At 37.2% G+C, this 27,349-nt stretch overlaps 1 protein-coding gene across 1 annotated transcript in view; it reads left to right on the top strand.

The window, feature by feature from the left end:
- Nucleotides 1-27,349, top strand: part of KCNH8 (potassium voltage-gated channel subfamily H member 8) — a 133,368-nt gene that overhangs the window by 51,398 nt on the left and 54,621 nt on the right. The window contains exons 4-6 of the mRNA XM_026842982.1: nt 1,305-1,446; nt 2,591-2,748; nt 7,662-7,869. Of these exons, the coding sequence (XP_026698783.1) occupies nt 1,305-1,446; nt 2,591-2,748; nt 7,662-7,869 (508 nt within the window). The remainder of the gene's footprint in view (nt 1-1,304; nt 1,447-2,590; nt 2,749-7,661; nt 7,870-27,349) is intronic.

Genomic DNA, 27,349 nt, shown 5'->3' with positions numbered 1-27,349 from the left:
GGTCATATACTTTTTCTCTGCCTCACAGTACTCTCTTTTACTGTAAGTCTGTGTGTTGGCTGTCCTCACTAGACTATTATTGAAAAGTTTAATTTGCAAAGCCATCTTATTTCAGAAGTACGGCACAGAAAAAAAACTACAATTAAAAAAAAAAAAAAAAAAAAGAGAAAACATGGGAAAGGTGAAAAAGAATGTTCTTGATAAATAGAAAAATTCAGGAAAGGGGAAAAATACCTAACAATCAGAGACTAATAAAATCAGCTTAATTTAAAGAGAGCAGCATAAATGTTTATGTCTTCCATTTTCATTGTACGTGTTCTATATAACCATAAAGTTGTGATTTTCAAATTTTTGATTTTCAAATAAATCATAGTGAAAAAAAATCTTTTAATGTTCATTTTTGCATTTTTCTGTCTAGGTTGTAGAAAAGCTTGCAAATGGGACAAAGCTCACCCACTGCTCTTTTTATGGCTCTAGTGGTGGCAGTACTTTGTGTCTCATATTCTGGAAAATCTATCCTCCAATTTTGCTTTCTGAGGGGAGTCTGTTCATATGTGCTGATCTTTGCTGACATTTCTCATACACTGAATGAAAAATGTAGGATTAAATGTATATCAGAAATTGGGCATTCATTCTCATGTGTATATAGCAGAAAGGAAAGTTCTCAGGCCCCAGAAACTTACCTACAAAACCAAGAGCAGATGAATCTACTACTCCTACTATTACCCACATTTTAGATCTAACTTCATTTGAATTAAAAGTAAGTTACAATACCAGTACTGTTAACATTCATTATATTTTAATTATGAAGAGACAAAAGTTGAGGTATGCTTAATTTTTAGGACTTCATAGCTTGGTGGATTTTTTTTGGTTGTTTGGTTTTGATGGTTTGTTGTTTTTTGGGGGTTTTTGTTTGTTTGTTTGGTTGGTTGGTTGGTTGTTTTTTTGTGGGTTTTTTTTTGTTTTTTTCCAGGAATGTGCTGAATTAGAGCAGGTTTATACAACGCACGAGAAACTAGCTGTGAGGAAAGGAGACATTTGCATCCAAAGATTAAAAAAAAATAAAAATCCCTTGAATAGACTGAAGCTACGAAATACTTATATTCTATGTTTATTTCCTTTTGCAAGACAGACTTCATGTTCCTATACCTTTAGCCTGCTAGTGGGCTAGAGGCTGAAGTTTCAGTTGTAGGTGCTTCCATTTGCCATTTCTGTGTCCCCTTTCCCAGAGGCTGTGAGAAAGATCTGTTTGGGCAGCAAACACTTCCCATACATCTGAATGCTCCATGCTGTATATGATGCAGAGCCATTCCCCAGCAGCTGCTGCTGCTACCTCCCTGCAAGAGCAGAGTGTAGAAGAGGCAGCTGAAGATGTATCTTACTGGGCATCATCTAGCAGACAGAAAGGAGTCAAAGCTGCCATTGCTGCCATAGACAGAGACACACGTCACAGGGAATGAAGTTCCCTCCTTGTAACGCTTAGTAATAGGCTACCTAGATTACAGATAACACAGCTGACAAGTCTGTTATACACTGGACTAGCATCTAGGAAGCTGCCTCTCAAAACTTGGATATTAAAGAGAGCCCACTGGCTTTCAGGCTGCCAAGACCATCACCCTGCAGTTGTTAGTTTTTAATGAGGAAAAAAGTCAATCACGCTCTGAACGTCTTCCTAACACTTGGGATCGCTTCTTTCTCTTTTATGAGATGGTCTTCAGCATGAGGCATTACAATTTGCAAGGCAGCTGGCTAATTATCTTGCTGTAAAACACCAGCCTTGATGGTTGGCTGCACTCTTTTCTGACATTGTAAAAGTTATACAGTAGTTCTCACTAATGTTAGTAGAAACTGGGTGCACAGCTTGAGGACAGATTACAGTCTGTCTTGTAGGACATGAAAATTGAGACTCTGTTGTCAAGACCTGAGCTTTTCTTTGAGTGTTAATGTGCTTTAGCAAGAAACGTCAGAAGTGTATTTTGTAGTGAAAGACACTCATCCTGGAATGTTAGATAGGAACATACAAAATGCACAAACCACCAAGCAATTCATATCGCTTTTGTGATCTCCACCGTAGTCCAAAAGCCTTTTTGTTCAAGTGAGGTCAGCACTTTTCTGTTGATAAGGAAAGTTATGCTTGAGGATGACATTTGTTCTCTATGCTAGACTCTTGTGACTAAAAGAAAGTTTCAATTACAGATTTTAAGTAATTAATGTGGGGTTTTTTTTATCTTAAAAAAAATGTAAATATGTTTTATGCACAGCAATCATACCCTAATTTATCATTAAGAAAAATACCAATGGTGCTGTTTAAAGAGCAATATGACTGTTGGGGTTTTTTTTAAATTTGAACTCTCTTTGAAATTGGTGAGTTTTAAATGCTTTAAACATTCTTTTTTGCTCCTTACAAAAAACTTTGTACATCAATTAGTTAAACTCTGTGTATGTTGATCTCTTACCACTATATTTTATCTGTTTCTGTATTAGATTCTTCATCTGTTTTTTTGCCATGCATAAGAAAAACAATTCCTGGTGCTATCCCCAGGAATCAAGAAATCATTTTCTCTGATTCTGTTCATTCTCTGTCAAGCAGATATTATTTTAAATTTCCGAACAACATATGTCAGCAAGTCTGGCCAAGTTATATTTGAAGCAAGATCTATTTGTATCCACTACGTGACTACCTGGTTTATCATTGATTTAATTGCTGCACTTCCTTTCGATCTTCTTTATGCTTTCAATGTCACTGTGGTAAGTACTAACCTTTTCTTTTTTCAAGAGGGGTTCATTGCGGGGGGGTGTCCAGATCTGAAGACTAAAACTGAATCAACTTTGGTGTTTTTTTCAGCTCTGTAGTGTATTTTCAAAATGGATGCTGAAGGAAGGAATACAATGTATTGTACATTTTAATTTAAAGTATTGCAAGATTGAGTGTCAAATTGGCCATTTATTATCATGAAAAACACATATGTACTATTTTTTTATTCAATTATTCTTACTTTGTAAACAGTTGCACCTTTGTTAGCTTAATTTTTACTTACCATACTGAAATACAATTCCCTATGGCTTTTGCTATCTTATGCTGCATAAATTCAATCCTTATCCTTAATTTTGAAGACTCATAAATTGTTACTGTGCTAAAGTAAATTATTGTTATGGTCAGCATTCTTTACTCAGCCGGGGATCTTCTTTCTCTATACCTCTAGGCATTCTAGTAAAAAAATTACACTATGATCATTAATTTTGGTGTGTTCTAGCATGTATTACTTACAATTCTCATTTAACTTTGGCTTTGATTTCAGCATATCTTTTTTAGGAATATAATGACAAAATGCTTAAGGTGCTTTGCAAAATGTGTGGGTCTAACATCTGGTGATGTCACAGTCATGATGGGTTACATTTGTAATGACTAACTTCTGCTAAGACAAAGGATTTTCTTCTGATAGCCCTATTGGGTTTGGTAGACAGAATCTACTAAGCAAAAATACAGCAAACAAACAAACAAAATCTCAAACACACACACCCCACCCACCCCCTTCCAAATCAGTAAGTTTAATTTTGGGAAAAAATGTTGGCAAAGCTTTCTAAAATTTGTGGATTTTTCACATAAGAGACAGGTTTTTAAGCTGTCCACTTTCTAATTCTCAAAATTCTGATCTTTTGTAAACAGATGCACTTAATCCCGTTTTCATTAAATGTGAATTACAGACAAGTACATAGATGATAAGATAGACAGATATAAAAAACAAAATGTAGAAAAACATTAGTCAGGAAGCCTCCCATGTAAGGTAATTTTGATTTTATCATTTCATTCCATTGCCTTCAATGATCTTTCTTTTCACTCCATTTGCTACATTAAGAACCATCAATTTGGTGCTAGTGCAGTAACTTTTAAAAACAGACAGTTAATAGTTCCATGTTCTTAAATTACTGGGTTTTTTTTTTTATAATTGTTGGGTAATTTATTTAAATACACTACTATTTCAGTTTATTCCTTACATGAAAACCAAACAGCCAGCATAACTCTATTGGTTTAATGTCCATTAAGTATTTTTCATTAAACGAACCAGGTTTGATCTTTTCCTTCAAGGAGAAAATTAAAATCCCCAAATTGATCTTTTTTTCTTTTGTTTTTTTCATTGGGAAGACTGATATATGTTCCATGCTGAATTCTGGAAAAGAAAGTATTAGCTAATTATTATTTTTACTGTTAAAATGTCACAATATCAAAAATGCTACTATAATATAATACACACCTCCTGTCTGTTGTACTTTTAGAATTTTTTCCTGAATAAGATAACTAATATGGTGACTAAGAATATCCAGGGGCACCAAATTGTGCCTCTGTTAGTAGTGGATCTTTAATGAGGTGATTAATGTTAGATTAAGACCTAACACTAAGCCCCAATTAAAAAACAATATATAGCCATGTTGATCTCAAAATTAAGACTGACTGACAGGCATAGATCTCTGAATGCTCCAAGAGTGAAATAACTTGTTAAAAAGTTTTAGCAAGATCCAGTCTGCTTCCTTCATTTGCTTTGTCTCAACATTGATAGCTAACTGCTATATGTAAAGACCACCAAATAATAGAGAATCAAGGGCCAACCGTTTCTCACCTCTGGTAACTCAGAGCAAATCCATAATTTGGGATTCTGCATTCTGCATTCACCCCAACAAACTCAGTTGTGTTCACTATATAATTGCTTGATGGGAACACAGTGCCTTACTATATCATATTTCCCATCGAGGCAAAACTTGGCAACTGTTAATATAATCCTCAAGATAACAATGATTATCAACTGTTTCAAGAATGGGGGGAGGTGTTAATCACATTCCACTGTTTTCAGACTTTATGATTTAATAAGCCATTTCCTCATGTTTGTTCTCAGATTTTCACTCCATCGACTCTCAGATGTTGCCTCAACAGAACGGTGAGAAGGGGCATCAGGGAGCATCTCACTCCTTTGCTGTTCAGGCCCCAGCATAAAGGCCAAACCTTTAGGGATGCTCTAAATTCTGCAAGCTATAGGTATAGTGCCATACATACATAGGTATGTATGGCACATAAATGTCATCCTCCCTTTGGAGATTTGTGGAGTTAGAGTGCGTGAAAAAGCTGTGGAGTCTCTCGCCATCCTTGGAGATATTTTGAAAGAAAAAATGTGAAACTGTATGAGTTGGCTCTACTGCCTTTACACCTTGCAGGGATTTTGCCCTGTCACAAAATGGGTGACTCTTGGGAGGTCTGAGGCGTTCCTGCCTTACCTCAGTGTCTGCTGAGAGCCCAGCTCCTTCCGTCTGTGTATTCATTTGACGTAAAGAATCCCTTAATCTGTGGAAATGTGGTGTGAAATGCTGCCAAAGTGAAAAACAGACCATTAAGTTACAATGATTGAATCTGCTCCTCTCTGAGTAACTATTGGTAGTTCTAGAGCAAGTGTATAATTTTTTGAGGAAAACCAATTAACCAAGCAGACAAAAAGGATTAAAGATCCCTACCGCTAGTAATTTCTTAAAATGTATCTTGTTTCCTTATTAATTCCTTTTTGCTGTAGGAGATGATTCTTTCAAGCAGAGAATTTCATCACTAGTTTGTAGCAACTCTGTTTCTCAGTACTTCTCAACACTATGCTGTGATTGAGTTTGTGTTAGGTTTAGAAAAAGTTCTGTCATTTTGATAGAAAAAGGTTAACCCAGCTAGTCTAAAATGATTAACCAAATGGAAAATTTAGATGGTTTTATATCTGTGGGCAAAGCAAAACCTATGCAGGCACAAATAAGAGTGCTGAATCCTCATTTTGTCTTTCTAAATTTGTGACACAGAAAAGAAAGCTGCCTAATGGCATTTCAGGTCTTCCAATAACAAATTGGACACAATACAAGAAGAGTGTTTAGCATGACTAATGAGAAAATCCAGTGTAATTACATAAGATTAAGTACAACTTTGTTTAAATGTATGCAGAAATTATTTTGAAATTAGGTGGTCTTTAGGCCTTAAAATGAAACATGACTCCGTGTTTAGAAGAACATTATGTTATCTGATTCACTGTTTCTATATCTATTAATGTTCTGTAACTTAAAAATGGTCAGAATTTAGTCACAAGTGATAAGTGGAAGGGCACACTTATTGTAACCAACCTTTTGAAGTTTCATATTTGTGAAAATCTAATTAAAAAATCATTTCACCTAAGTCATCATTATTTGGTTGTGATATAGTAGAACATAGGCACCCATGTAAAGATGAAGGCTCCATAGCACATATACAATCATTATATATAGAATCATTATATCTATTTTTATATATTACTAAAACACCTTGAAGAGTCATGCATGAATAGGGACCCCTTTATCTTAAGAGTGCAACTAAAACCATATTTGATTCAAGCAAATTGATGTGAGAAAAGAAAAGGAGACTTTGGGAAATTAATTACCACAAAAAAAGAGGCAGTTGGTATAGTTCCATGGCATTCAATTAGAATAATTATATTTTAATAGTTATATGATCATATTAATGGCAATATGGCAATTCCTTCAAATATTTTACAGCCTTCTGTCCCAGACTTGCAGATATCCTTGTGCTTAAGGCCACAGACATAATTAATTTCACTGACTTATTGTAGATGACACAAGATGGATAAAAGAAATGCGAGAAGACCCTGTAACTGTTTGTGTGCTCTAATGTCAAATCTTATTCCTGACAGTAGTGAACTTCAAAGTATTTTAAATAAGTGTCATGTTTCTGTTGATTTTCTTTTTTTCCCCTTCTATGTACATGAGAAAAAATGTAAAGGTTCCTGAGAGAAAAAAAAAAAAAAAAGACAAAAAAAAAGACATAAAGGACAGTGAATACTGCATAAAGAAGCTTGTGGGAGAATTACTTATGCATTTCATAAACTGATGTACACTTAGGGTGCTGAGCAGATTAGGTGTTGCTTTTACCCCATACACTTGAAAGGCAATAATATTTTAGGTAAGAAATTTCAAAATTAGTATTAGAAGTTTTAATACAACCCAGTAAAATGTGCCCAGGCCCCTGAACACAGGTTTAAATCCGAAGAAAAATTCTGATTCTCCACTCACTTCTCTGCTTCCTTGTTCTGCAGAATATCTACTATATATTATTGTCTCTTCCAGGCTTAATTATTAAGCTGGTTTCATCTCATACATAGTTGAATTAGGCCTACTGTTTGGCTGTTAGCAGAAACTGAAAATCATCATGTGCTTGAAGATGTCTATTTTGTAGTTTCATATTGGAATCAAACATTGTTCAGTTTGACAATTATGCTTCTCTTCTAGAGTGGGAAAGGATCCATTTCTTTCACAAACACAGATTTTTAAGTTAAATCTGAAAGAAGACTGCATGAAAAAAGACAAAATGAAAGATCTCCCAGTATTTTGATTTTTTTTTTGTTTAAGTCAGGAGTAGTAAATATGTATGTACAGAGCAAACGTAAATACCTTTTTTTTTTTTTTTTAACCATCTTTACTATTCTCTGCTGTTTTAAGCTTTAATCTAAACATAATATGAAGCTATGTAACTGAATAAAGAGTGGGCAAAAATTCATAGAGCTTTAGAAGATAGACTTTCCTTTTATTGAAACAAAGAACTGTGTGATAGAAGTCAACTGCTGACAAGTTGCTTTCTTTCCCTGTTCTCCTAGGTTTCCCTTGTTCACCTCCTAAAGACAGTGCGGTTGCTACGCCTCTTGCGTCTCCTTCAGAAGTTGGATCGTTACTCCCAGCACAGCACTATCGTTCTCACGCTTCTCATGTCCATGTTTGCCTTGCTTGCTCACTGGATGGCCTGCATTTGGTATGTCATAGGGAAAAGGGAAATGGAACAGAATAACCCCCTTACCTGGGACATAGGTAAGTTTTTCTTCCCACCATACACATGTGTATGTATATACATATATATGTATGTAAATATATAAACCCACATATATAAGTCAATCAATATTTCCTTTTTTGTTTAAACTTATACAGTTACTTAGTGATGTTTGTAGAAAAAATATTTCAGGTCAGTCTAAAAAGAGGATTAAAATGAAAAGAAAATGGGAAAAGTAGAAAACAACAAGATTTTTAAGAGTGATTCAATCAATGTTTGGGGAATTGAGGATCCGGATAGGAAAGAGCTAGGTAAACTGTGTAGAAGAGTTGGATGAGAAAGTTCATCCTGGTTTTGCAAATTAGGCAAATTCTTCAACAGAGGCATTCCCTCAAGTGTGCTGATTATTCCTTACAGTACATTGAAACAGATAGGCCCTGAAATGCCTTCAAGTTAAGAACTCCCTTTGGAAATATTGTCTGGCTGGTTTGCAAGCTTTGGTCTTCTGCTTAGCAGAGGAGGTGCTTATCAAAAGAGAGATGGTTTTGGAAAGCTCGATTTTGATCCAATGTTTAGTTTCCACCCAAGCCTTCATTCTGATAATCATTGAGTGTTCCAGATTGACTCTAGATTTTAAGGTTTTCCTTTTTGTTTAAGGTTTATTATTATTTCTAAGGGTTGAACCCATGTGTGATGGTACAATGGGGAAACAATACACCTTGTATAAGAGCCTGGCATCACGAGGTATTTGCGCACTGTTCAAGGTGTGTTACCCACTAGTGCAACAGCTGATACTCCACATCTTCCCATGTGGGTCATTCTGGCTTTACTTTAGAGGTGCAATTCTTTTGCTGTCTTTCTCAGATATCATATCAACATCAAGCAACCCTTTTTCTCCCTTTTCTTTCTGGTTCCTTGTGTTCTATCTTTTTCATTCTACTTGTATTTATCTTAGCCTAAACCTACTATGTGTTCACTGAAGCAGGAGAAGAAACAAGGACAGTGATAAAATTAATTGGAAGGGGGAAGCCCTGCTAGATTTCTTTATGCTTAGACACTAAAGACATGATTAAAAAGCATATGAATGATTTAGAATATGTAACTTATCTGTGAGAAGGAAAGAATGCACAAGTGTCTCTCTCATAAAGGAAGAGTATCTTAGGTGAAATAGAGGTTCCCAACATAAGAAATTTGGTGTGGGGGATGATGCAAGTACCTGTGAGCAAAGGCTCAATGAGGTGCATTCAGACTGCAGTATTCCCTATTCTTATCTTCTTTAATTTCTTTCTTCTCTCTTAACCCCATTATCATCTATATAAATATCATCTAATAACAATAAGTCTGAAGGAAAAATGACAAGTATGTTAACGGTGCCCGACCTCAGATGAGGTGAGAATGCTGGGACAGGAAGAGGAAAAGAAGAAAGTCCGATAAATACACCTCCAGTTTGTTCATAGGCTACTGAAAGCTTTATGGAGTCCTTTTATTCTTCTAGTTGGTTGTTTATTTCTCCTTCCCTTTGTAAACCAGGTCTGTGGCCAGCTGCTGAACTCCTCATAGAGTGTAAATCTCTCAAAGAAAAGACTGCAGCTGTAGGCGAGAATATACAAAGAAAGCCCACTGTGCACAAATTGGTCAAATACTGCTAACGGAAAACCAAATCCAGATAATAATAATAATGATAACAAAAAGAAGAGTCTCTCTGGCAGGAAGTAGCTATGAAGACACAATGTCAGCTTATGTAGGCCATAAATGATAGTTGATTTCAGAGCGTTCATTGCAGGCCCACTGATGCAGATGGGCAACATCCTTGCTCCCCAGGTGGGGCTCCTGGCTGAGCTCCCCATGCAGCCCGTTCCTTTTCCCTGAGCCAAGGCTACATTCAGGAAATTCTCCTCACGTCCCCTGGGGATTTTGGCATTTATCACTACAAAAACATTGACTTTCACCCCTCAGTTTTGTCCTCTCTTGGCAATGGCAGTAATAAACAAGTGTCCCAACAATCTCATTAGACCAAATCCCAGTTTATCTAGAACAGAGCCATTTCACTGAAGTCCCATTTACATCTCAGTGAAGTGTTGTATCTGAGTTATCACACATTGATCATCTTCTATCAGGCTTTCTAGCAGGAACTGCTCCTTAACAGCCTTTCACCACTGGCTCATCTCAACATGAGACTCGGTGACCGTCCGTTGACAGCTGCAGGCAATACACCTCCCCATCAGATGGGCCAAGGCACTTAGCGGTGTGGAGATTATCTAGTCCAACCATTCGCCTAGCACAGTTCCTACCTACAGCATATCCTTAAGCTCTAAATCGTCCCGACTCTTAAACACCTCCAGGGATGGGGACTCCACCGCCTCCCTGGGCAGCCCATTCCAACCTCTAACAACCCCTTCTGGAAAGAAATGCTTCTGAATATCTAGTCTAAACCTTCCCCAGCGCAATTTGAGGCTGTTATCTCTTGTCATATTGCTTGTTACTTGGTTAAAGAGACTCATCCCCAGCTCTCTGCACCCTCCTTTCAGGGAGCTGTAGAGGGCGATGAGGTCTCCCCTCAGCCGCCTCTTCTCCAGACTAAACACCCCCAGTTCCCTCAGCCGCTCCCCGTACGACCTGTGCTCTAGACCCTGCACCAGTTTCGTTGCCCTTCTCTGGACACGCTCGAGTCATTCCACGTCCTTTTTGTAGTGAGGGGCCCAAAACTGAACACAGGAATCGAGGGGCGGCCTCACCAGTGCCGAGTACAGGGGTCAGATCCCTTCCCTGTCCCTGCTGGCCACGCTATTGCTGACACAAGCCAGGATGCCACTGGCCTTCTTGGCCCCCTGGGCACACTGCTGGCTCCTGTTCATCTGGCTGTCAATCAGCACCCCCAGGTCCCTCTCTGACTGGCAGCTCTCCAGCCACTCCTCCCCAGGCCTGTAGCGCTGCTGGGGGTTGTTGTGGCCCAAGGGCAGCCCCCGGCATTTGGCCTTATGGAAACTCCTCCAGTTGGCCTCAGCCCATGGCTCCAGCCTGTCCAGGTCTCTCTGCAGAGCCTCCCTACCCTCGAGCAGATCAACACTCCCACCCAACTGGGTGTCACCTGCAAACTGACTGAGGGTGCACTCGATCCCCTCATCTAGATCATCAATAAAGATGTTAAACAGGAGTGGCCCCAACACCAAGCCCTGGGGGACACCACTCGTGACCGGCCATCAGCTGGATTTAACTCCGTTCACCACAATTCTCTGGGCCTGGTCGTCCAGCCTTTTTTTTACCCAGCGAAGCGTGCAATTGTCCAAGCCTCGAGCAGTGATTTTTGCCAAGAGAATGCTGTGGGAAACGGTGTCAAAAGCCTTGCTAAAGTCAAGGTAAACAACATCCACAGCCTTTCTCTCCAGTAAGCAGGTCACCCTGACGTAGAAGGAGATCAGGTTTGTCAAGCAGGACCTGCCTTTCATAAACCCATGCTGACTGGGCCTGAGCATCTGGTTGTCCATGTGTTGTGGATGGTACTCAGGATGAGATGCTCCATCAGCTTCCCGGGCACCGAAGTCAAGCTGACAGGCCTGTAATTTCCCGGATCATCCTTCTGACCCTTCTTATAGATGGGCATCACATTGGCCAATTTACAATCAGTCGGGACCTCCCCGGTCAGCCAGGACTGCTCGTAAATGATAGAGAATGGCCTGGCGAGCCCCCCAGCCAGCTCCTTCAGCACCCTCGGGTGTATCCTGTCTGGTCCCATAGACTTGTGTATGTCTATGTCATGCAGCAGGTCACTGACTGTCTCCTGGATTGCAGGGGGTCGCTCTCCCAGTCTCTGTATTCTGGCTGTGGAGGCTGGATTTCATCAATACAACTAACCTTGCTATTAAAGACTGAGGCAGAGAAGGCATCAAGCACCTCAGCCTTCTCCTCATCACTTGTTACCATGTTGCCTCCTGCATCTAGCAGGGGATGGAGACTATCCTCCTGTATGAAGGTCGCAACTGGAAATTTTTATGCTGTTTTGAAGTGCGTGCAAAAGAGATTTCTTACTGCAGACAAAGCAGTAGAATATGAACTTTACTCTTGTACTTACAGGTTTTTATTTCTAGATTTTGAATTTTATTACATTAATTCCAAAACTAGAGACCCAAGTTTCCATCAGAATTTCTTATACAAAGTTCATTCCAGGCATTACAAGGCTTCCTAATTGGCAGCATTAAAAAATACAGTGTAAAAAATAGAATTCCCATACTTTTTTTATTAAAAGGATGTGTCTTCCCCTTGGAAAGTATGCTTTTTATTCTTCACTGGAGTGGCTCAGGTGGTGTCTGCTTGAAAATCTGGTACCCTGGGTATGGATGCTGCAATGCATACAATAGCTGACATACAGGGATGGGTTTGTTCTAAGAAAGGAAAACCATGCCTGTAATGAAAAGATTTCTTTGCTTTTTATGTTTGCTTCTATTTTTGGGGTGAGAGGCAGAGGGAGAAAAAATATTTTAGCAACCTCCTTACTCCATTTAGTGCTTGCTCAGAAAGCCTGCAGCACAGATTTCAAGACCAAGGTTTTGCTAACACTTAAAGCAAACCTTTTAAAGCTGTAGTACTGTTAACATAATACTTTGGACCTTGCTGTGCCATCAGATATGCACCATAGCCCAGATCTCTCAACATTGATTTTAGTGGGAGTAGCATTTGCTTCTGTGTATCTATTTCTCTGGCTAATTTAAACAAATGAGGTGCTTAATTTGCATTTTGACTGGGGCAATGGGAGTGATAAAGTTCTCCCTATGAAAATACCCAGAATCGAAACAGTATTCACTTTGTTCTTGCTGGGACTAATTATAAGTCTGTCTTTTTTTTTTTTTTCTCCTTATTCGGGCAACATTTTGGATGCAAATAATTTTCAAACATTGTTACATTCACAAATTCAGCCACATGGCTGCACCATGAGAAAGATGTAGTGTCTGGGAATATTATTCATGAACGGTCATGGAGTCATGGCATGGTGGCATTGGGATATATACCAGTGTAGTATAACATTAAAATCTGGATCTCTTCGTTTTAGTACTGCTATTTTAACTGATTACATGAGGTATTTGGAAGATATGTAGTATGGGCACTGTTTTCAGGTGCTAGAAACCTTTACCTCAGCAAGTTCTCCTATCTCAGGAAACAATTGTTCCATGTGCAGCAGCTTGACTCTTAACATCTGATAAAAACATGACTCCTGGACTGATCATTCCCACCTGCCTGAGACAGTGGTACAGTCCTTGTCCTGTTTTTCCCTTCGAGCTTTTTCAGATCCCTCTCTGTTATGTTCCACCTTGTTCCCCTCATTTGTCCTCACTGATGTAACAGATGTTTCCCTGAGACATGGCATGATTTTCAGCAATCTGTAACATAGTAGAGACTAGATTGTGTTGAGGTTCCTGGTTGACCCTACCACCCTAATTCTATTGACTTCATTTCTGTAGGTTTAACAGGTATTAGATTTAGGCATAAGGGTTTTTTTGTTGTCTGCTGTTTTGAATTAGTATGTACCATGCTATTCCCCTTCAAGTGCTTATCAAATATGAGAAATGACTTTTCGATCTATCGCTAGGGGAAAGACACAATACTGAAATGTTTCCTGTTGCTAAAGGCATTCATTCTGTGAATTATATGAGCTCTTGAAACTCAGCTATCTTGAGTGTAGTGAGGAGATTAGGAGAAGGCCAGGAGTAAAGATGCTGGTTCCCTTAGATAGTCAAAGCTGTCAGGTATAGTTTGTGTAATTGTCTCAAAAACATTCCTTCCTGTCCACCAGAAATTCAGCTGCAACTTTTTATTAGTCCATGCACAGTACCACTTACTACATTCTGACTATGGAGGAGTTGTTATCAAAGCAAAATTTAAAATAATTAAAATAATTTAAATCTGTTATAGAAAATAAACTATATGTGTTTACTCTGGGATAAGTTTACTCTGGAAGAAGACATCAGGTCTGTTAAGGTTTATTTCAATAAAATACCTCTACTCTCATCTCAGAATTTTACTCATTGCATATTAGCTTTGTAATTTACAGTACTTCTGAAAATAACAACTCAGTCATGACTGAACCAATGTACTTTCACATACTTTGCAATAGAAAACTTTCCCACACACACTTTGTTTATCACACACTTGCAGTCAGAGCCTTTAATGGGGCTTGGATGCCTGGCTCCCAGTGAAGGATTTATACCCTGAATTAACTCTCAGGGCAATGAGTGGCAGATTTAGCTGCAAAATGAGATTCTGCATAACACCTGAGTGGAACCAGTAGGAAATTCTGAAAATAGGCTTTTGCCTTCAGGCCCTTTCACTCAAGTTTTGTATGCCTTATGTTGGGCTGGAGGGAAGTTATAAGTCCTTTTCAGAGGTACTAAAGAACATGTATGTTTCACATAATGGAATTTAACATAGGAATACCTCCAATAGTGTTGATCCAAACTGATAAGTCTCGCAGTGTTTAGTTTTCTGAAAGTTTACCTGTGTCTGTGCCTGTGCCAGTAAGGATTGCCCCTTTCTGCAGAAGTTCATGCACTTCTGAGTCTGCGCAAGCATCTTGGGGTTTGTCTCCATCCAGAGCACAGATATGAAGTAGGTTGATCTGGTGAAAAACAAGACAAGAGACTGCTTATTTCTTTTGACTACAGAAGGAGGGAGAGGCATTGTTACTGCATTTCACTTTTCAGCATGGGGTTCAGGCACTGGAACTTGTGTCTAAAGCATGGGAGATATATGTACGAGGCAAATCTATTTAAGAAAGCACTGTATCCTGATGTATGGGTTACTTCACTCAGTGTTTTTCCTGGGCAGCTCTCTTCCCTGAGTCCTGGTTGTTTTTTTCCTTCCCAAATTGATGTGATTTCAACAGAGGAATGACCAATGCCTGACTCTCGACTCAGAATCTCCACTGTCCAGCTGAAGCTAGAGATGAAGTCTTCGACTCTTCAAGGATAAGGAGAACAGAGATACAAAGTCTTTCATGTTTCTTTTTACCAGTGAGGTAATAGGTGTAATGACAATCCACATACTCTTTTGCAATTAAATTTCCTAGAGCTATGCAGTGGTGGGTGAGAGAGGAAGAACAAGAGTTCACAACTACCTTCCCTAATGAGTCCTTCAGGGGATTTAGGTGAAGGGGTAAGGTGGCTGAAGGATCCCCATTGGGTGCAGATAGGATAGATGCTCTGCGTGTCTTAATCATGCAAAGATGATGGCATTTCTGGCCTGATGCAGAAGTTGGCTGATACATACTGTTCAAAATGTAGCTGTCTAATGACTTAGATGCAAACTTTAGGTTAGACTCTTGAGCATGGATTCCTAAATTCTGTCTAAGTCCTCTGTGGCCCTCTGGTAGCTTCAATCTTGTCAGAATTTTGTAAGTCAGCATCAAGCTGCAATATCCATGTAGAGTCACTGTCCTCTTGACAATGTGACTCTCTTGAGTTTCAACAGGTTGGGAAGTTTTCAGTGCCAGGAAGCTTTTTCCAAGTTTATGCTAAGAAACCTAAGGCAATCTATGTTAGTTTTCTTAAGGTCTTGAGCAATTTTGCCAGGAATGCTGAAGTTGCAGATTTAAGTATATATATCCTTGAAAACAGATACTTGTGGCTTTAGTACATTTCTTCAGGTTAAAACTCTGGCTATCCTCTTTTCAGGAAAAGGACTTGTTAGGTACATGTATCTGCCAGTTCTTCCTTAAATAATGTATATTAGTGAACTAACACAAGCTTCTGGTGCTCTTGGACCCAGCATAACCATGGAGTAAGTAACAGTAGAAGTCATATGGAAAAAATCAGTGTCATTACTCCCATTCTTGGTCAATATAATATCTAATTTTTTTAAGCAATAATTAGTTAACTCTTAGTATTTTCATATTACATTAATCCTCATAACATATGTAGAAGCAGGTAAATACTTATGTATCATGAAGTTCTTGCAAAGCAGTTTAATTAGTCAAATGGCTAGACGTGCCAAAAGAGGTGATATCAAAATTGAGATAGAGGCTTGGATTTTATTTTTCCTTTTCGTATATGAATCCTCTTAACTACTAATGATCCCAGATCATCCCAAGTCTGTCTCTGTACAACATTTCCTTCTGTTAGAGAATTAATAAATTTGGTTTTGAATGTGACGTGAGCAGTTTTTACCAAATCCAAGCATTCAAAAAAAAAAAAAAAAAAAAAAAAAAAACCAAAAAAAAACCCCCCAAAAAACAGAATGAAAAGAAGTATACAAAATAAAGATTTTTTAAAATATGTAATTGTCAGTCTGCTTTTGAACATTCTGAGATTCCTATTTTCAACATATTCTTAGCAACACTGACAACCGGGAACTTAATTTTTAAAAGTTATGAAAGCTGAGATTTTGTGTGATCACAGATCTCCAGGTACTGGGGCTATCAGGTAGATCAGCTAACAAAACACATGGGGCAAAATTATAGTGCTAAGCAATGATCAAGTTTTGAACCTAGGTAAGTAGTCAGTGCGTGCAGGTATGTGTATGTACTTCTGGGTTCCAGGCCTACCCTCTGGAGTCTGAGTCTGGACCTATGAGAAAACAGCTTCTAGTAATTTCAACAAGTGTTTAGCCTAATAAGAGCTAATAGTAATGAACTAGTCATGGGGTTTTGGGAAAGACTGCAGCTGACACCTGATCTGGCGTTGCCAGTTAGGCAGCAAGGTTCAGCCCAGATCCCCAGCACTCCCCGGTCTGTTCACATCACGTCTGTTGAGGGTGGGAACAGCAGTTCAGTTTGTTGCACTGGTAGAACTATGTGGATCCTCTTCACTGCCAGAAAGAGTACTTGTAAATTTCCAAGGCTCTTAGCCAAGAAAACTATGTTCTACTATAAAATATTAGTCTAGTTTCACCGCTCCAAACACACACATCCATCAGGTTAGAACTGGCGTGTGTAAATTTATGAATCCTTGCAGGGGAGGAAAGAACTTCATGCTGACTAAATTGCACAGCACATCATTCACTAGTCATGATCTGTTGTTCATTTCAATCTGTCATCTCTGTACCTGAATGTTTGATTTTAATCTCTCTTTCAGTCTACTTTATGTCTTTGATTATCAGCTTTCTTAATTTTTTATCACTGGTAATAACAAAACCAGATACTTTGGAACTATGGTTCTTTCTGGTTTTTAAGAGACAACTCTAAGAAAAAGAACTAAAAAATACAGTTATGTCATACATGAGTGCTGACATCTTCAAATTAGTAAAATTAATTATAATGCTCTGTTGACCTGGGGTGCCTGTATTGAAGGTCCGGTGTTATGTAGAACATGCACACCCATATACTCACCTGTCTATTTTGGATATCTGGGAGAGGGGAAGTTAATTAATCTGGCTGAAAAATAATTTCTAGTTAATATATGAAGAAAATCGTTTATGGTTACCACTCGTGAAGTATTTAGGGACATCAGTATATTAAAGACTCAGCCAACTAGTTTGGATTCTTTCTTCACAGAATCACAGAATCATCTGGGTTGGAAAAGACCTTGAAGATCATCCAGTCCAACCATTAACCTCACACTGAGAGTTCCCAACTACACCAGATCCCTCAGGGCTAAGTTCTTGCAGCACTTATATTAAGTAATTAGACCCTGGACTGTCATACATGAATAATAAATAAAAATAAAATAAATGACCAAAATAAGACAATTACTTTGAACTATTAAACTTTTGAAAGCATAATTGCCAACTGCACTTGTTACATTGCATATCCTTTGAAAAAGACAAGAAGGTACTGCTACGCTGAAGCATTTCACAGCAATGAAGTATTCTAAGGCAGCTGAAACAGAAATTTTAAACCCCAGGAGAATGCCTTACACTAGAATGCTTCTTAGTATTTTCAGTGTTTTTGAATCCTCTTGAGTTTTATCCCTCAGTAAAAGTAATGCTTTTATTGTACACACAATGTGTACTTTTCCCACACATGAATATTTAAGGTACACAATTTCCAGCATTGTAAGAACTAAAATAGATAAATTCACTAAAATCATGAAGAAATTACAGTGAATAAATGTACTTATTTGTTTCGAAACCACCAAAAAATATTTAAAGTCTGCTGAATACCTTACCTGAATGGTTAAAGCAATTCTGGTGTAGAATACTATATATGAGACCCAGTTTGGAGAAGCTAATAGTGTGAAATATTTAGGAAAGATTTTTTTTTTTTTTTTATCTGTTCAGGTTACACTTTTGCATAAGTATAATTGAGGAGGGAAAGTTCACCTAGTTTTTGAAGAGGAAATCCTATTTGCAGATAATTTGATATGCACAATTTTTAGTACAATACAAGCAGAGGCACATAGTTTTTCTACTTGTTTGTCAGTCTGTTAGAACAGACACAGAGAAATTGAACTGCTGCAAGGAGGTTTTATATGCACAGCTGTAATCACCTAGACGTGGGCTGGAAGTGTGTGTGGAAACATGTCACCACATGGTAAAGACCTACACTTACAAATTAAGGTCTTGTAAATGCTTGTGTGAAAATCTGGCCCTATTTTTCTGCTTGCTTTATATGTAAAACATACTTTCTAGGAAAAGTTTTCTTTATTAACATCCCTCACTTCAGACTGTTCTATACCAGACCTTGTGTCAGGATTTAAAATATAAATTTAAATATTAGAATATCTATAGAAAGTAATTTTGTGAAAATTATTACATTTTTCATTTGCAAATCCAAACCACTATTTTTGTGATGGAGCTGTGCCAAACCAAAATGTCATTTCTTGAACTGAACTGAAATATTTTCCTTGCTTTTAGTTTAACGTTAATTTGTAATTCAGCTACTTTGGTTCTTAGTAGGTTTTATTCTGCCATTCTTCCATGCTGTTCTTTTCTACGGGCTTAGTTTCTCGATTAAAATATATTTTCCTTTATACACTGTACTTTGCCTACTGATTGAACCATTCTAGCAATCATAAAATACCCCAGGACTGAGATACCCTATTGGATTTACAGACACCCCCCCCCAAAAAAAAAAAAAAAAAGGATGAAAGTACCTTACTAAAGGGAGTATGAGGGTTTTTTGTAGTTATTAATACATTTCCAAGATTTTGCACCTAGGACAAAAATTTTGGACAGTTTTTAAGTGAAAAGTAAAAATCTGGTGTGTGGATGCAGCCCCTGATATTTGACAAAGTTGAAAGTGTCCTGCTGTGTCTAAACCACAGATTACCTACATATTGTTCATTAATTCCACAAAGCAGTTTTTATCTCAGTGGAAAATCTGTATCTGGACCAATCTCTGCAGCTGTAATAGAAATTCTTAGTACCACAATGTAGAGGGGAAATCTGCTCAGTATACACCCCATAAAAGGGAGTAGTTCTAAGAGGTAAAACAATACCATGATCTTTCCACGTGGCTTCTGTTATGGGAATACCGTAGAGTATAATTTATTGAAGGGTGCAAATATTGTGCGTGAAAGCCTTGCTCAGACAATTAGAAATTACATCAGAGTCTTTAACCTTTAATGGCTATATTTTGATATGTAGAAATGTTGGCTGGAAAGAACCTCTGGGGTTTATTCAGTCCAGCCAACTAGCTGAAGCAAGGACTATCATCAGTACTAAATCATGTCAGACACAGCTTTCTCCATCCAAGTCCTGAAAACTAGCAAGGCTGGAGAGGCTTCCATTTCTTTGGGTAGCTTGTTCTAGGGTTACACCACTCTCCTTGGAGAGCTTTGTACCTGTTTGCTAAAACATCCGTGTTTCTTACACATGGATGTAATAGGAAGTTTTGTTAGGATTTCTCAGAAATTTCTACTTCTGGTTTCAAAGCTCATGTCTTGGCTGTTCAGGTTACATCATCTCAATCCAGTTTAAACTCACAAAGCCTTTGCTATATATTTCTAAATCTTTTCAGCAGCTGATTCAATATCTGATAGGACTGCATTTCAGCCTCATTGCATAGGTAGAGACTGCCATGTTACATTCCATAGACATCCCATAATGATAAAACTGCTTTTCTTTACTTCTGTAGCACAAACATGCCTTACATTTTTAAAGTAGAAATGTCCTTTGTGTATATTACTATTTTCTATTTATTTATCCTTTTCCCTGCCCTTTAACCAAGCAGGTGCTTGATAAAAGAAAGGTATTTCTCCTAAAAGAATAGAAAATCATTTTCATATAAAGATGAGAAGTTATCAAAGAGCGTATTTTTTCCAGAAATTCTTCTGTTTTTACATACCTTGGAAAATATTTGTGCTTCTTTTGTACTTTCAGGTGACAATGCTTAAAGTTAACTAGAACTGCTTTCAGTAAAAGAAACTGATAGGGAGTTGTGAGAGTATGTCATGGCATTCTACAGTCTATAAAGTCTTACACAATCCAGATTCCGTAAAACCAATTATACCTAATTACTCTAAATAATTTTTCATTGTCAGATCTAAGATAGCTATAGATAAAAATGTTAATGTTTAGGATTTCCTTATATCATGCACTTCAAAAAAGACCTGTCAGATCTGCAAACACAGATGTTTTATTTGAGAACTGCTGCAACTTTAAATACATAGTGTGCTTTCCCATTAAGACAGCAGCTTTCTTTACTTTTTATTCCTTTTATACATCAGTCCTTCATTACATTGCAAATTCTTGGTTTGCTATTATGTTAAGATAAAATCTGGAGTAAAATATCCTCTCTTGTTGATTTTCCCCTCACAAAAGCCAAATATGTTTGGATCTCAACAGCCCTGATTCAAATGATACAGAAAAAAATTGTGATGAAAAATATTACTTAGTTTAGATTCAGGAATTAGAAAATTAAGACGAGGTAAGATCAGATAAATTGTTGATATTGTTTATTGTATGGCTGTGTGACTAAGGCAGTGTCCTGGTCCAGGAAGCAACACAGTGAGTGGCTCATTAGTTAAGAATGCAGAGGAAAAAACTTAGACAATATTGTCAAATCTATGGAGCAGGCAATGAGAGAATTGTAGTGAGGGTTAGCATACTTAGCTGTTCTCTAACTAACATGGGTGTTATTAGTATAGAAGACAAGGAGAAATGCATGTTATGTAGACTGCAACAGTCTATACTGACCTGAGCTGAACTCCACACTGTCCTATCATCATCACCTATGTGATTTTGCAGGATAGTCAGACAAAAACTAACATGTTTTTTGTGGCAATTCTGAAATTTTCATTTGTAATTAGACCTACTAAAGGAAGTGGCTGATGTGCTGAGGCATCTGCCCCTGTTTTACCAGCTTGTGAGGCTGCATTTGAATGGGTGGAAGCTGCTGAAAATTGTCTTGATTGCTGGACTGGGGGAGATAGCAGGAGAGGGAAATATATTGACTGCCAGGGATTCCCTATTGCATTACTCAGCTTTGAGGAGAGAGGACTCTTACAGAGGAGTCTAGACGTAAACATCCCCACTCTCGCAGACCGCTGCTGGTTAAACAGGCAATATGAAAATAAGTGCAGCATATTTCACTGCTTTTATAAGAACCATAAAATTGATATCTTGCTCTTGCAAATAAATAATACTTTCTTTTGCAGAGATTTTAAGGGATTGATTAGCACTGTCATTGCCCCCAGAAACTATTTGCAGATTCTGAGATGGGACTGTTAATATACTTACTGCTAAGACTGATTATAATTGATGTAAATGAAGTACGGAAAGATTTTAGCCTGAGTTTTTCTGATGGTGAGACCTGACCAGGTGAGAATATTGGGGCAGAGATGAGATTAATTTGCCAACTATGCCACACTGCACACATACAGACCAAAAGTTTTGGTAACAACCTTAAAACTGATGTTCTTCAAGGTTTTGTTTTGTAGGATTTTTTTGCATATTTTGATAATAAAGGTTTTATTTTGATTTAATCTGTATTGCTAATGGACAAGGGTGATTTTTCTTTAAAAAGACAGGAATGTATCACCTGTAGATGCTCAAACCCTTTTTGGCATGATTTGGACTGCAAACACAGAAAAATGCAAAGCAGGTTTCTAACACTTTAGCTTTCAGCATAAAAAGAAAGTCATTATCATTAATTTTATTGCAACAGCATCTGAGATCCTAGTTATGGTCAAGACCCTCTTGTCTCCATTTCTGAATTAATACAGGATAAAAAGGCTGCTCTTGCCCAAAAGGGTGTTACACTCTAAATATAAGACAAGACAAACTCTAACAGGCAGACACTGACTGATGGAGCACAGGGAGGCAAAGAGGGCATAGATTGACATGCTCTTTGTACTGAATGGACTAGAGGCACTAAGCTTAGATGCAAGACATCTGATAGCCTGGAAAAAGACAGTAACAGCCAGTTTGCCTAGTGAAGTGACAGTGTTACCATATCCTTAAAGAAGATCATTTGCAAATGATTTATATATTTCTAATATGCTTGCAATTTTATTTCTTAAATTAGTTATATGTTTAGACTTGTATGTTTTACCTGTAATCTAAAAATTAAATGAACATTTACAATATTACAAAAAAAGCAGATAATTTACTTACGTTACTAATTTCTTTCAGTTTAAGAACCCTAAAAAAAATCTTGGGGTTTGGTTTTTTTTTGAGAGGAACAAACCAGGATAATTTAAAAAAAAAAAATCTAGAAGGTATTTGTCTTCACTACAAATATATTAATGACATTAGAGCTGTTTATAAGGTATTCTTAGTATTGACTGCCACAGTCATGGAAAGCTGATGTTGAAAATATCCCTATCTTGTCCTTTCAATGATGTGAGGAAGAAAAAAAGAACTACTGACTGGCAAAAGCAAGGATTTAAATCTCCCACAAATCCAAATATAGCCATCTGATAAATTACTGTTGAGAAGAGCTGTATATGCCTACCACAGAGAAGAGTTTCCAGGACATTTCTTTTCTAAATTTACCTACTGCCTGATAAATGAGACTGAAGGAATTTATGACCTAGTTCTGCAGGAGTGCAGGTGCACTTATCATGTACGCTGGAGCTTCTATGTAACAGTAAGTATAAATGTTTAGAGAATTATCATAAAATATCAAAAAGAATGTGTTCCTTGCAAATCTGCTGAGTTCTTAAAATTCTTGTACATAGCTCTTATATGTAATATAGTCAGGTCTCTACTTTGGAATAAATGTATCTCTACTGTAAGGGAAATCTTTATTCTGTAAATGGTCTATGAGACCACTGAGAAGGTATATTGGAGAAACTCTATGGTCATACAGAACACCAGTTAGATTTTTGGAGACTGTCTGGAGCTCCACTCAGAAAGACATGTCTCCCCCTGTATCACTCCCTTTCCTCTCACTAGAATATACTGTAGTTGCAGGCATAAAATAACTTACCTGGAAAGAGTTTTTTGCCACATGGTGAAGGAGAAATATAAGTAACTAATTCACATGAACTACCTATCATCTTAAGAAATATTTGGGGCTCTGACTTTTGAACTGTGTCTGGGCTGGTCCTCAGGGATTTGTCCAGCCTAGTAGAAGAAAAAGTAAAAATTGCAAAACCTTACTTTGCAGATAAAAAAGATAGGACTTCATCTGGAAATGTTTAATGCATGAACATAGTTAGGTTATGGCTAGAAATTGGGACTTGAAACGTGTGAAGCTGTTGGTAATTTATGTATACTGTATTTTGTGAAGTGTTTATGTAGCATTTTGCATTAGGTGGAAGAGCTGCAGAACTCTATCCTGTTCTTACTTATCACTAACCAAATATTTTAAAAATTATCTCTTTCTATCATTTTCTAATAAAATTATAGCATTACAAGTGTTGGTATCAGTCCTATTGCTTTACCACTTACAAGCCATGAACATGTCCAGGAGTGATCAACCGTACTTTGGAAATCACATTATAATCCATGCACCCATAGTACCTTCGCTGGGGTGGATTACAAGCTTCTTATAGGATAAAAAGTATCTCTCCTTGCACTTATGGCCTTCCAAATGAAAATGTAAATTATTTAACAGACCACACCTTGCTGATGACAAGAAATTAAATGCTCCCCACAAAGGAATTTTGTCAGTATCTTTAAGGGGACATCTTATCATGAGAATACAAAAATTTTACTTTCTTATTCTAAGCAGGGAGACTTGCAATTTAGAGTTGAATTTTGTCAGATATTTCAAGCTTAATTGTCAGGTTTTCAGCACTTCTGTGGACTCAGGTGTGGTTTTGTTGTCAGCAGCATTACAATTAGATTTTAGATTTTGTCTTTTTTTAATCCCTTGGTTGAGCACCTCTCCTTACAGAAAATACTTAGTTCATTGAATATTTATTGCGCCATGAAAACTTCATTTTCAGTAAGCACAATGGGTCGATATCTTGTTATGACTTTGTCGAGTTACGCATTAAAGTTCTACAAAATGTAATTATTTTTACAATAGCTTCTAAGTATATATTCAATCAGAAATACAGCAGCCAATTTATTTACAAAGGGTATTATTCAGCCTTACAAAAGAATTACATATGATGTCAACATTCAAATTAAATTATTTTTTGGTACACCTGGGAAAGGTTAAGCTTGTATCTAAAAATGCTCTAACCAAAGGGAGTATGCATTTAGTTTGAAAAACTCCATGGATTTTAAAATTCTTTAAAACATCTGTTTCACTGTATGTCTCTAGATAGTTAAAAACTTTCCCTAAGGATCTATGGAAATACAGTTTCCTCTGTATCAGTGTCCAAGAAGAACACCAACAGTCAATGTATCAGCAAAGGGTACTCCATCATTTAAGGCAGGCATTCAAAAGGAACCAGACATGAAAGTAACAATTTCACCTACATGCTTTTGACTACAGAGGTTGATGTATCTTGAGCGTGCAATCTTCATGGAGCAGTGGGGCATACATGGGCCTTCAATTTTTATCCTTTTTTTTTTTTTTTTTTACTGTACCCAAGTTCAAACTTTCTCTGGATGATGGTACAGATGCTAGAAAATCAGTGGTAGAATTACCAAAGTCTGGCAGAGGATTACAGTTTCATCCGACATATGGTCAAATCCTGAGTTTTTTATTTGATCCATAATGAAGAAATTAACTAGATGAAAAGATATGGTCCATATCTCAGTATTATTAAGAGCACATTTGTACCTTGGATTTTGGCTCATGCCCATCTCTTAATTCATTTGTTAATTTGGGAAGAGATGTAATAAAAATTCTACCCAGTTCTCTGAAATGGAATTCAAATGGAATTTTTATTGAATCTATCCATTCCTAGTGTCCGCTTAATTCCTAATACAACAAGTATCCTAAAATTTGCTGCTCATGAATCCTCATGTATAATTTTGGAGACAACATGTCTCATCAAGGTTTGTTTCTGGGAAGGACATGGTTTTGAAACTCTTTACCATTTTTCTTTTCATTTAAAATTTTGCATTTATTGACATTATTTGCAAGGAGCCCAGCTGCAGGCAGTTGACATAAAACTGTTTCATATAGTCCAAGTTAAATCTATTTCTCTTCTATGCCATGTCAAGAACTTATTTCAGAAAAATTTGACCACATTGATTTAACTGCAGTAGATGTTCCCCTAGTTCTGTCACACTATCAGTCTCATTCATACTCATGTTATGTGCCTTTCTAGTTTAAGATAAATAAATAAAGACACCATAATAAAGAATGTATTCCATTAAGGACCATATTTTATAAACCAAAAATAAGAAACATATTTTTAGAATAAATTATTTGGGGAATGGCTTTAATATTTTTAAACAGAGTTTCAGTGCTTGAGAAAAATATTAATTTCTTTCCTTTATCATATTTGTTTTCTTTGTAACTTTGGGTGTCTACTGTTTGAGGAAAAGTGTGCTAGGAAAATAAAGACCAAGGGGAGTAGATTAATTCTATCAGTTGTTCATTGTCATGCAGCTATTATGCTTATGTCTGTTGTACTAATATTGAAGTATTTCTAGTCTAAATTTCACGCACTGCCACTTAACTTTTACTTATTTTGAATGCCAGCTAATTATCTTCTTCAAATTTAGGCCCTAGGCCAGACCTGTTCTTTTGTAGCCTGTGTTTGTTGACACATCATATAGATGCACCTCAGGTTTCTTTTTACACATATAACATTTATTTCTTATCTTCATTTTGAAAAGTGCATAAACTCATGTCCTGTATTTTACTATTGTGCAATTATGGCATTTGGGCACACATGGTGGAACTGTTTTCACACTCCTAGAACCTGCAGCTGTACGATTGTGTGTTTTTCTATTTTTAGCACATATATTTTATAATCTGTGTGAAAGAAAAGCCTGGGTCATGTTTTATTTGTGACCTGGTGCAATAAGGTCTGCCACATTTACAGTCTTCCAGAAGCAGTGCTTGAAGTTATGATTGCTCCTGTCATCTCTGGGGGGTCTTTAATCCTTAAAGCATCTGCTTGAGTACCTGTGAGCCTCTCCTAACATAACAGGTAAAATTCCATTATAGATCAAACCTGTAAACAAATGATCAGATTTTGTGACAATGAAAGGGTAACAGTGGTGTTCCACATGATTAAGTAGTAGGTATAGTGCTGTTTAGTGTATTAATAGTCTGGGAAAAAAATGCAAATCTTTTGGCAGGAAAAATTTGCAGATGTCAAAAATATTTTGTCTAGGCAGGGATAAAAAAGGCTTTGAGGATCTTGAGAAATTGAATACCTTAAATGAGTAATCACCATGAGAAGAGAGGCAATGATTATTCAATAATGCAGAGTCACGCACACTAGAAGTAGTAAAATGATTCAGTCATCTTGTATACCTCTAAATTTTGAATGCATGGTATCAGTCAGAACAACTAGAGAGTAACTGTCCAAAATTATCTGGAAGCAATCTTAAAAGCAAAGCTAAGGTTTTACTGTCTGATGAATGATAATTAGGGTTTGATAAGGTAGAATATATTCATTATACTCTTATACAAAATGATGGTAACATCTTATATATTAGCTCTGTTCTCCCTCAAATGCTCTTCTAAAGAAGCAACATGGACACTTGATGGAAGTGGTTTGGACATGTATCTCACAGAGACTGTAATCACAAGTGGTTTTACCTGAAAAGAAGTGAATTGGCCTATTTGTTCTATCTTAGCAACTGTTTTGCCCTAAGGTTTATTTTTTGGGGATTAATGTTTCAAGGACTTAGAGAGAGACCAAAGCTAAAATCTTGGCTTCATTGAGACCAGTGGGATCTTTGAAACAGTTTTCCCCCATTAAAAATGGAAACATGGGATAATTGTTTGCAGGGGGGAGTGTGCAGCTGTGTAATGAAAGGGTGGTGTGGTTTCCCATGCAAATTTACAGCTCCTTGCTGCCTGACTCTAGATCTGAAATGAGGAGCTATCAGCAGTGACCAGGGAATGCTGCAGTGGGAGTCAACAGAGCAATCAGGGCACATGGTGATTTTCATTTAAAAATACATTCTAGTGACAAAAAAATTAATTTCTCTTGTATAGTTTTTATCTTTTCCTTGATGACCCTAAACTTTTTGCTGTAACAAGGCATAAAACATAGACTTCGGTGTTAAAAGTTGTAATCTATTTATATCAGAAGGCTGTATGTGCTCCAGTTCAGTACAATTTTT

The sequence above is a fragment of the Athene cunicularia genome (assembly GCF_003259725.1).
Source record: "Athene cunicularia isolate RWA chromosome 2 unlocalized genomic scaffold, athCun1 chr2_part1, whole genome shotgun sequence".
Lineage (NCBI taxonomy): Eukaryota > Metazoa > Chordata > Aves > Strigiformes > Strigidae > Athene > Athene cunicularia.
This window is presented reverse-complemented; position numbering and strand designations above follow the sequence as displayed.